An 11,560-nucleotide genomic window follows, 5' to 3' on the forward strand; every position below is an offset into this window, starting at 1 on the left:
CGTTGATGAGGTGATGTCACGTGATGTCATGTGATGTCACAATGTCAACAAAATTGAGGACTTATGACTCTACGATTCTACGGACAAGATATGACGTTTTCATAGTTAACTGCGACCTATGGTCGCAATGATGGCCTGCAACAGGCACTAATTAACCACACATGGCTTCTGGGTCCTACCTTTAAGTGATTACATAAATTAGGTAGCACAAGAAGTGCCTGACTCAAAAATACTACTTACATGAATGAATGCATTGAATACAAATGCCTGTCTGAAAAGATGATGATAACGCAACATAAATAATAATCATAGATATTTGAGGGCAATATTTACTTCCAATGGATGTCATCTAATCAAAAGCTCTTTTTAACACTTTTCATCGATTCAATATTTATAATATTCACAGATACACTTTAACTATTTTCAACTTTAAAACATTTTAAACCCAAGCGAAAATATTAGCTCACTCTGTGAGCTTGTAGATGCATTGCATGGGCTATTTTCAAATGTTCGGCCCCAAAATAGGGTGGCTAGGGTTCATGTGGTTGACTGCTTATGAGGAAATAGGTTTTTAACGATGTTGACCAGGTCTCCATGGAGATAAACGCCCCCTCAGTGGAACCACCTGAGTACACACACTTTATCTCACGAAAACACAAGAGTATATGTTTGTTTTAGTCAATGGTGGAAAGTATCCAAGTACTTTTACTTTACTTGAGTATTTCCATCTTAACTCATCTGGTGCCGATCCCGAACTAGTTCGGCTTTATTTCAATCCAATACAATCTTTTTTTTATTAATTCACTTACCCCGAGCTGCTTGTAGAGTCGTGGGTGGTCCTGGCTCGCTAGCCGCTAGCCAGCTAGCCGTTCTACTCTGTCCGACGATATATTCCATTAAAAATGGTTTAAAATACATTTTTGAGCTCCCCAATGTTCACCCGATGTTCGGCGCCGCTTCCGATGAGTACACGAGTGTGCCGATCCCGAAGTAGTTCGGCTTTATTTAATTAAATGAATAAAATGATAAGAGGCCTTCTGAAGCCTGGCTTGATTTTTGTAGCTACTAGCCGAAAGCTAACAACGTCCCGGCCGGCCGTAATTTGCGAACGCAATCGCCAATCTCCGCCTAATCCAATGAAAGACCGCATCTTTAAAGGCTTATATCTCTTTTTTGTGTTTTAGGAAAGCGGCGCGAGGTTTATTTACGGCGAAATCACCCAAAAATCATCTTTTAGATGACAAAATGGGAATAGCCATTCTGTTAGCATCTTCATCCGGGACATTTCCATGCCGTGCATGAACGTGAGCACGTCAGGTCCTGGAAGCTGAAGTCCTGGAAGCTAAAGCGCTCGCCTATGAGAGATGCGCTGGCATTCTTTGGCCCCTAGAGGGCGCTGGCACTCAAAGAGTTAAGCACGGCCATCTTTCAATTATAGTTGTACTGCACGGCACTGCACTACACCCCAGAGGCAAATATTGAATGTTTTATCCATGATGATTTAAAAAATGTAGTTACTTATTGTATGGGGTTATATTTAGGACAATTCAAATTCGTATTCGTACTTTGCCTTTTTTTTTACTCGTAAACATTTTTACCAAAAAAACTATACGTAAACAAATTAATTGGAAAAAAATATCCGTAAAAAAAAAAAAGTATGAATGTTTTTGGGGAAGCTGCAGTGATTATAATGCCAAAACAAAAAAACAAGACAAAATACGAATATTTTCTTACTGATTTACGAGTTGTTTTGTTGGTTACTTCATCACGAATGCTTTCATCATCTCACGCACACGAATCTGTATGACGCACACGAATGCATGCATGGAATGAATACGGCCAATAATCACGTGATCGGCAGAGAGCCAATGGGGGTGCGGCCTTTCCACTAGCCAATCATAATTCTCCATTGTTGGCAGCGGTTGCCATGTCTGGTAAAAGTGAGTAATCTCTGCTTTCTGTTGTTTATGGGAAACGTATGTAACTATGCTACAGTCTTCACAGCAGAGCCGACAGAGAAAGGTAAGATAACGTCGCTATTATTATCATAAAATACAGCAATCTATCTAATAAAACGTTTGTTAAATGTGCTTAGCAGTAGTGTCTTTTAGGGTTTAGTCCGGGGTCTTTATTTGATGTAAAGAAAGTTTAATATTAACGCTAGCCTCATTAGCATCTTAGCTCCGTCTATAATAGGCTACTACATCATCAGACTGTTGTTCTCTAAGTGGGGTCCGGGGACCCCCAGGGAGTTCCAGGGGGTCCCCAGCTAAATTATAGTTAGGAACCAAATGGACCCTTAGGGGTATGTAACTGTACAAATCATTTGGTTCCATGTGTACACTCTGAGTTATGCTAACGTATGATTTTACAATATAAGTTGGGGTCTCAGAGATACAAATGCTATTAAATGGGGGGTCAGTAGCCTAATGGATGTCAAACTGGGGGTCCTTGAAATTAAAATGGTTGGGAATCACTGCTAGAGCCGTAAAAATGTTCTCTTATGGGGTCACTGGCCTAAATGGGGGTCAGTGGGAATGTGGGATAATACAAGTCAATTCTTATTACCTCTTATTAATTTGGTGATTATCAAACGAGTATATGGGGACCAAACAATCTGTACAAATAGAGTAAAAATCCTCAATGTTAATTTCAATCTGAGTGTAGACCTTTACAGGTTCATTTGGTTAAATGTATTCTTTAATTAAAGTAAAAATAGTCTACACAGTACATGTTATAAACAACTTTACTTTTGACTAAGTCCAGTTTCATTAACATTGTAAAATGATAGCTATAGTAACAGTAAATATCTGTTCTTACCATACATAAAAATACATTTAATAATATACATAGTCTTGTCTTGGGTACATTTATTTTTCTTTCAGGAACTGTGATGACATGGACCACATCAGCCGATCAGGGTTCCGATGGCAGGATGTAGCAGCAATCAGATTTGAGAATTCAACCTCTTGAAAGAGCTCCAAGAAGGAACAACAAACTTTCTGTGGTCCTTCGTGGTGAGGGAGGTTGACGACTGTTTGGTTCAGGAAAACTCACACCCCTGTACTTTATTGGGAAGGAAACTATTGATTCTATTCACAACACACATTTGTCTTTGCCTATTCTATAGCTACACCTACATTATTCAGAACCTTATTCAATTTAATTTACAATATGCAAACAAAATCCGCCCAAAATACAATACTCTACATTCTATTGTTTTCCTAAATAAAAGGCCAATTGCATGTGAAATGATATTGCTTGTATTGTCTGAATACATTTGAATAAAGCTGATACAAGACTACATTCTATTGTTTTCCTAAATAAAAGGCTAATTGCCTGTGAAATGATATTGCCTGTATTGTCTGAATGCATTTGAATAAAGCTGATATAATTCACAAGACGTAAACATGTCATGATTCATGTGTTTTAATCGAAAAAGATGAACATGGTTAGTAGTACAGAATATCGTCGCTGTCCAATGAAAACCACGTAAGTCCATTATTATGGATTTTTACTTTTCATCATAGTTGGATTACATTCACTCTCCTCTCTCTGCTAGTATCAGCTGGTGTGTAAATGGCCAATGGAAAGTTGTTTTATTGACCAAGCTATTTAACACGCATCACCATTGGATGTTTGACATGTCCCTCAAACCGCGTATGTAATGGGCGGGGAGATACGCTGAAACAGTAATCACCATTGGATGTGGGACCTGTCCATCACACCGCGTATCCAACAGCCAACGGAGATACGCTCCGAAACGACATCACCATTGGATGTTCAACCTGTCCATCACACTACGCGTATCTAACCGCGGGAGAAGAAGGACTGGAGGAGGGGAATGATTCAGAGCAACAAACTTTTTCTTCACTAAACGACACGGAATTCGACATTATTACAAGGTAAAGTATCACCAAATGTCTTGTTGAGAACTGTATGCTTAGGTTATACCAACGATCATGTTCACGATTGTGCTTGGCGTCGTGTGAATTGTTATTATTCAAGGAAAGTATTGTTCTCTGATGTTTGTGTTGTCTGTTTGTTCTCTTAACAAGCAGCGTCGTACACTGATTTTGCTTCAAACATGGTTCGCCTCCGTCAACCCACCGCAACTGGCGTTATCGATCAAATAATTTGCCATGTGGTTTTCCATTTACCTTTACCTTATACCTTACATTAAGCTGCCAGCACAACAACTTCTATGGAGTGTCCATGGAACCAAATGGACCCTTTACGGGTCCATAAAGGGTCCATTTGGTTCCATCTGGACACAAACGTACCATTACATTAAGCTGCCAGCACAACAACTTCTATGGAGTGTCAATGGAACCAAATGGACCCTTAACGGGTCCATAAAGGGTCCATTTGGTTCCATCTGGACAAAAACGTACCATTACGTGTGGTAAAAGTACTCAAATGTTTTTACTTTAAGTACAAATATCAATAATGTAATGTAGAAATACTCTGTTACAAGTAAAAGTCTGGAATTCAAAATGTACTTGATAAAATGGCTAAAGTGTTGGCATCAAAATGTACTTAAAGTGCCAAAAGTAAAAGTACTCTATGCAGAATGTCCCATTTCAAATATTTTGAAAATGGCAGATCTACATGCTCACAATGTGTCACACTGTGAGCTTGCATTGGAGTAAAAGTACTCCAAAGGCACTCAGCTTGTTGTGTATTAAAGTACAATAATTTTGATCTGTGATATAGAGGAGTACAAGTATTGGAAATTGGAAATAATTCAGCTTGTAGTGGAGTAAAAGTAAAATATTTGGATCTGAGATATAGTGGATTAAAAGTATTGGAAATTGATAATACTCTAGTCAAGTACAAATACCTCAATATTGTACTCAAGTACAGTACTTAAGAAAATGTACTTAATTACTTTACACCATTGTGTTACCCTTGATTTTAACCCTGTATTCTCCTTTTATTTTCAGTATAACATCTCAGGATGATGTATTCTATGGAGGAGCTGTGTGCTTTGGTTGGCGTCAAGTATGTCAGGGGCAGACATGACGAGGCAGAGACTGTACTAGAGAGCAGTGAAAGCAGCGAAGAAGGTTTGTGCGATAAAAAAAAATAGAAAGAAAAATAGGAATAAGTCAGCTCAGTTTAATGATGTGTGTAGTGATTCTGGCTGTGGTGCAACTTGTGTGATTAATTTGGAAATCAAAGTGTTTTAATCATGAATTACAATAATTAGCTGCTGTATTCAGTGTTCTAATGATAATCTGTATCTTTCCAAGATGCACTTGATTGTGACCAAGTTGATGCTGCCAGTGCTGGGTCAGCTGTTTTGATTCAATCTGGGAGTGAAGGTATGTGGTGTGGTGTGTTATGAATTATAGTGCATAGAAACACATATGTGTGGTTTTGTATTGTACCTGCTGTCCTAGTTACAAATCCCTAAACATGCACTAAGTAGAGCTTAGATCGGGCCTAAAAAAATGAGCCCGGCCCAACCCACCCCACAGAACGGCAGCCCGAGCCCGGCCCAAAGCCCGATACATAATTGACAATTGGAGACCGACACAGCCCGCAGCCCGACATTATAAACAAGCTTAATTGCTGCAGCAGCCTTTTTTCTCATATGGTGATTTGTTAAGAACAGAGTCCTTTTCCAACTGTCTTTATATAGACCTATATAAGACATTGTAGCAAGTACCGTGCTAATTATGGAACAAATAAACATCGGAGCCTAATTCTTCAATCAATCAAAAAGCCTTGCTGGAAAACACAGCTGACGGCCGCCGCTAAATCAGACAGCAGGCGTACAGGCTATTATAGCTACAACGTTCACACAACGTCTATTATGATTATTAGGATACAAAAAGTGTCTGTGGACTGTTTCAACGATGTCCTCCGCTCTGCTCTGCTCGACCAGCGCTGGCAGCGCATGCATGCACTGCACACGCCACAGCAGCGAGCAGCCAGCCACACGCACACGCACACACACAGCGCACGCACACACACACTCACGCTCAACTGTCAAATTGCGAAACAGCGCAGCGGTGCAGCCATAGAGTCATGAGCGCGCAGTTTACACAGTCACAGAGACATCATGATACTGCGCTGCGCTTGCCTACCGGATTATAAAAGCCCGACCCGACCCATAGCCCGTCATATACATGGAAATTTGAGCCCGGCCCAGCCCGCGCCGCGCCGACCCGTCGGGTCCCGTCGGGCTCGGGCTGAATTTCTAAGCTCTAGCACTAAGTACCCATTTTGAATTGTTGCTGTACTAGTTTCAAACATAGTATTATTACCTTAACACAAATTGTTAATCAGTATCTGCTGTAGTATCACAATCTTAAAAAGTAGCCATTTCATTAATTCGTGTGACCTTTTTCCCCTTTCAGCAGGAGAAGCAGCAGGAGAAGCAGTTGTGGAGGACTCATCAATTGAGGAGATTGAAGGTTTGTCTTTGTCGCACGCACACACACCCACTGAGAGAGAAGTAAGGTTTGTGGTAAAACAGATTAAGGGCAAAGGATGCAACATCTTGGCAATGTAATTTCTACTTTGCATTCACTGTACATTGTGTTCCTCTTATGTTTTTACCAGATGAGCTTGATTCATCATGGAACCTTAAATTAGAGTTGGATAATCCTGGTGCTGCTGAATCTGGATATGAAGGTAATATTAATAGCTGTATAGAGTCTTTCATACAAAAGCACACATGTGACACTTTGCATTATTGTCAATGCTGCATGTTTTCTATTTGACATTCAGTCTCTTCTCTTTTTCTGCAGCAGAAGTTGTTGCGCCTCACTCAAATGAGGGAGGCGAAGAAGGAATTGAGGATGACTACTTAAGTGGGGAAGAAGAAGGTTGGTGTAAAACTAACAAGTGCCAGGGAACCGAGGCTATTGGCCAGAGCAAAGCCTGACACTGAATTGCAGGTGTGTTAACATTGCATTCGTTTTGTTTCTTTCTTTCCCAGATCCACTCGACCACTAACCCTAACATCTAAACGTGACCAACATGGTGATTCTTCTGGTGCTGCTGAATCTGGATATGAAGGTATTATTATTAATAATCACTGTAATAAACACAAATAGTGACTGCTGAATGTTGCATTTTCATTTTTTTCCTTCAGAATCATACTGTACATGACCAGAAAGCGCCTCACACTTAATGTGAGAACATCTCATATTTCTTTTCTGTTCTTTAGGTGCAGACAGAGTTGAGCCGGACTCAAATGTGGAGGATGAAGATTCTGAAGGAGTTGAGGATGACGACACAAGTGGGGACGAAGAAGGTTTGTGTACAACCAGGCTTAAGTCAGCCAGAGCAAAGAATGCAAAGTCCTAGCAACACTGAATTATGTCAACGTGTGCATTCTGTTTGTTCCTCTTTCTTTCCCAGATCCGCTTGATCGAAACTGGACACCTGAACGTGACCAACATGGTGATTCTCCTGGTGAATCGGAATCTGGAAATGAAGGTGTTGTTGTCATTATTAATATGGACACATTGATGCACATGTGTGTAATGTAGTATCTTGCATGGTGCATGTTTGCTATTTAACTCTTTTCTTTCAACTACACATCCATACAGTACACATGTACATACCCACACAGATGTGCACGCAAGGGGCTGCACAGATACACACAGAGAGACTCGCACACTAATGGTCTGAATGACAAATTTTCTCTCTTTTTGTGACACAATATAGGACTTGAGGTGGAAGAAGACTCCTCAGGTGTTGATGCTGGTCTCTGTAGGAAGAGGAGAAATCCAGAGGGCTGGAAGAACAACATCCAGAAGAGGCGTAGAATGATAGGCCAGTCATATCTGGCCTAGGAAGAATAGAGAGTCAGTGTTAAAGGAGGGAAGAAAAATGGGTGTGTCATGTCAGTCTGCAGCCGGCCACAGGTCCAGTAAACTGCACTGCAGAGAAGTGGAAGAGTCGAAGCGAGAAGAGATCTTCAAGTACTTCTGGGAGAAATTAGACTGGCGTGAGAGGAAGATTTATGTTGCATCATTGGTAGAGGTGAGCAGTGTAAAGCGACGGAGGACAGGAGCAGAGAAATCCAGGAGGTCGGCATCCATTTTCTGTCACCTTGTCGTAGATGGCAGGAGACTCGGAGTGTGCCAACGCATGTTCCTGTCAACCCTAGGCTTGAAGCAGTGGTCTTTTTTGAAGTGGGTAGGAAGAAGAGGGAAAAGCCCTACTGAGGAAGATAAGCAGAAGCGGGTGAGGGTAAGGAAAGAGGAGTCTGACTTCTTGAAGACCTTCCTTCTGGACCTTCCAAAAGTTCCCTCGCACTACTGCCGGTCCTCGTCCTCTAAGATGTTAGCCTGCTTCCAGACCAGAGACCCCGCCCACTCTCAGAGTGAGCTGAGTCTGAGATCAGGCTACTAAGATGTACCTGGAGCCTGTGTTCAAGTCCATCAATCACCTCCATGCAGAGTATATCCGTTCCAGTGCAGACCATGGCATCCAGGCGCTGTCAAGGCAAGTGTTCACCAGAATGTTTAATGTTTGAATTACTCTCTTTTTCACCCGAAGAAAGACCAGTGTGATACCTGCTGTGCGTTCAAGGCTGGGAACATTGAGGCTGCCACATGGAAGGAGCACTGCAACAAAAAGGACACTGCACAAGCCATGAAGCAGAAGGACAAAGACGAGGCAGGTGAGAAGACCTTGGTGACATGCATGGATCTTCAGGGGCTCCTGCTCTGCTCCAAGCTACAGGCCTCATCCCTCTATTTCAAGACCAAGCTCTGTGTCCATAACTTTACCATGTATGACATGACTTCACATGATGCATCAAATTACTTATGGCACGAGGGTGAAGCTGGTCTCTCTGCCAACGAGTTTGCTTCGTGCATCGTGCACTTCCTCGAAGAACATCCCTCTTATGATGAGTACATCCTGTGCACAGTGTGATTGAGAGAAGACTGAGGAACAGAGAAGACTGAGGAACAGAGACATCTGCGTTCCAGCTGAGTATGTCGTTGCCATCCGGGAAGCCCGTACCAATCCCAGGCCATACCAAGTGAAGTATGTAGACCACACTTTCTTCAAAAACTTCAGCCAGGTGAACCTCTGCAAAGCCATCTGCCCGGGAAAGGTCACTGGGGATCCCACCGTGCATGACCTCCGAGCAATCAGGTATTTGAATACATAATAATGACATAGCTGCGGAAACCAAAACAAACATTATTTAATGAGTATTAAAACCTGACTTTTCTCCCCTGTCACTGTCCTTGTATTCATCCTAGGTACAACGTTGATGGCAGTATGGAGTACAAGATCGACCACTCAGACGCCTGGAAGCCCTACGAGTCCCCATCACTGAGGAAGAAGAGCAACATCACCACAGTGTCCCCACTCTACACTTGCCGCCGCACCATTAAAGCGATGAACTTCAAACATCTGCAAGAAATGAAGCAGGTGTTGCCCAGTGATTTCCATGGCTTCTACAACGCCCTCCGCCATGAGCACGAGGAGTGATGGTTTCTCTGTTTTTCTCTCTCTCCGTCTGACATCACCACATAGAATCGCAAACTTGACTGAATGGACACCTTTACAAGATTTCATATTTAGATTGTAATTAGAGAAAAGACAAGATGAGTGTTAAAATGTGTTAATTTTCTCCTATAATTTTAGCGATTTTGATTACATTGCTTTCAGTGCTTGGGGACATGTGTACAATGGCTAAATATGTATTTTTAGATACAATAAAAGTCCATTCAAAAAGAGGCACCACAATCTTTCATGGGCAGATGTTACTTATGGGGGCTAGTAGTGTCACTGTAAATTGTAATAAAATAAATTGCCAGCTTATTGTGTCTAAAAGGACACATTTAGGCACTTGCACACATGCACTGAAATAAAGTATTTAAAATCGCTAAAACAATAGAACTAAATGAAAACATTTAACTCTCCCATCTTTGCTTTTCCCTAATTACAATCTAAAATTATGAAACCTTGTATGATATTCTTGCTCTGGGGTGGCATCGTTACCAAAGTTCCTAATTCCCACTGGGTTCATGTTCCTCCCTGCCTGGACAGGTGTTATGTCGACAAGTGTTCTGCTCAAAGTGTCCTTCTCCCTCGTACAGTCTTCACTACCTGGAATCCAGCACACAGTGGTTAATGTGTTTCATGTGTGCTCTGTTACTGTTTGAAAATAGTTTAGGTGCTTATTTGTATTCTTATTTATTTGCCCATTTCTAATATAATTACAGCAGAATGCACTTTTGAGATGTTGAAATTTGACACCACAGTAGGGACATCTATCTTCATTGTTGAGGTCAACTTAGCCAATGAGTCTAGCCTTAGTAGGTTGAAGAGCGTTGTAGAGCTGAACAGACACTTAACCTATGGTCCTTCCATTTTCAGTTCTATGTAATGCCCTTTCCAGGCACTGTATTACTGTTACAACACCTACATTAGAAATACTGAAACCCTCCTCCAAACATCCTTTACATCTCTAAACAATCACATCGATAATTTTGTACAATTAATTCTGCAAGTTCTATTATTAGTTTTCATGTAGAAAGAAACTAACAAATAAGATTCAGCAATTGAACACATCATTGAAACGGGGACTCAGCAGGAAAATCTGTTTGATTAACTTGGTTGCCACACACTGTGGAGCCACTGTCTAATAAAATATAATTCTGTGCAGTTGTATTTGACTATTGTAGCATTTTTTCCTTCCAGCCTAAAGTTGATCTTGGTCATCACTGTCTGCTAACATCAATGTGAAATAACCTATTGTACATGAACACTTATTTAGCTTGGTTATAACATCAGAGGGTCTGCTGGTAAGTAAATAAATTACATTAGGAATTGATTGCATTCTTTATTAGCAAAATGTTCATTAATCCAGGTTGTACAGTCAAAGTTGTACTGTAATCTGTTATGAAACACTGTTCATCATAGTAACTAGTTTGTTTTGGCCAAATGGTCTGTTTTTGTAATCATCCATTTCACATTTCATGGATGCTATGTACATTAAATGACAGAATAATAAAATACATTAGGCTATTGTGCACATTGTATCATCAATCATAAGAAAAAAATAAGAAACAATAAATATTGTATTTACAGTAAAAAGGTCAGGGCCGGAGGTAAGGTTAATTGTCTAGTTTTGATTTGCAGCATCTGTAAGTGACCTTTATCAGTGCTTTTATCGTGTGTATTAATAATATATGCATTTCTATTTTATTTAATGTATAAAAATGATTGATTAGTCAATTTAGTCAATAGTTTAAAAACAAATATCGTGTGGATATAGGTATATTATGTGAGGAACATAAACAACAGATTACTCACTTTTACCAGACATGGCAACTGCTGCCAAGAATGGAGAATTATGATTGGCTAGTGGAAAGGCCGCACCTCCATTGGCTCTCTGCCGATCACGTGATTATTGGCCGGTTCATTCGTGTGCGTGAGCGTTTCATTCGTGTGCGTGAGATGATGAAAGCATTCGTGATGAAGTAAACCAACAAAACAACTCGTAAATCAGTAAGAAAATATTCGTATTTTGTCTTGTTTTTTTGTTTTGGCATTATAATCACTGCAGCTTCCC

At 40.7% G+C, this 11,560-nt stretch overlaps 2 protein-coding genes across 3 annotated transcripts; both read left to right on the forward strand.

Annotated features, from left to right (window-relative positions):
* Nucleotides 1–1,698: 1,698 nt before the first annotated feature.
* Nucleotides 1,699–8,905, forward strand: LOC308284792 (uncharacterized protein). 2 transcript variants are annotated; one of them, XM_080725518.1, is made up of 9 exons: nt 1,699–3,905; nt 5,256–5,327; nt 6,369–6,425; nt 6,574–6,645; nt 6,762–6,839; nt 6,953–7,032; nt 7,184–7,270; nt 7,378–7,455; nt 7,687–8,905. In XM_080725518.1, exons 6-9 carry the CDS (start codon nt 6,994–6,996, stop codon nt 7,789–7,791), a joined length of 309 nt encoding a protein of 102 aa, XP_080581644.1. In that variant the 5' UTR covers nt 1,699–3,905; nt 5,256–5,327; nt 6,369–6,425; nt 6,574–6,645; nt 6,762–6,839; nt 6,953–6,993; the 3' UTR covers nt 7,792–8,905. The 2 variants fall into 2 exon arrangements, with proteins under 2 accessions (XP_080581644.1, XP_080581645.1); XM_080725519.1 differs by having other exon boundaries at nt 6,765–6,839.
* On the forward strand, nt 7,852–10,489 carry LOC308288149 (uncharacterized protein; the record flags this gene model as incomplete). The annotated part of the gene is made up of 3 exons (XM_080729502.1): nt 7,852–8,004; nt 8,915–9,129; nt 9,240–10,489. 3 exons carry the CDS (start codon nt 7,852–7,854, stop codon nt 9,469–9,471), a joined length of 600 nt encoding a protein of 199 aa, XP_080585628.1. The 3' UTR covers nt 9,472–10,489.
* Nucleotides 10,490–11,560: the final 1,071 nt, after the last annotated feature.

The sequence above is a fragment of the Nannobrachium achirus genome (assembly GCF_963921795.1).
Source record: "Nannobrachium achirus genome assembly, chromosome: 1".
Classification (NCBI taxonomy): Eukaryota; Metazoa; Chordata; class Actinopteri; order Myctophiformes; family Myctophidae; genus Nannobrachium; species Nannobrachium achirus.

What these genes read in the sequence shown, in the direction of transcription:
- LOC308284792 (XM_080725518.1), top strand. Translation starts at nt 6,994, where the DNA reads ATGGTGATTCTTCTGGTGCTGCTGAATCTGGATATGAAG. An exon ending in CACAAGTGGGGACGAAGAAG is followed by an intron (nt 7,271 to 7,377) that starts GTTTGTGTACAA and finishes TTTCTTTCCCAG; the next exon opens with ATCCGCTTGATCGAAACTGG. An exon ending in ATCGGAATCTGGAAATGAAG is followed by an intron (nt 7,456 to 7,686) that starts GTGTTGTTGTCA and finishes GACACAATATAG; the next exon opens with GACTTGAGGTGGAAGAAGAC.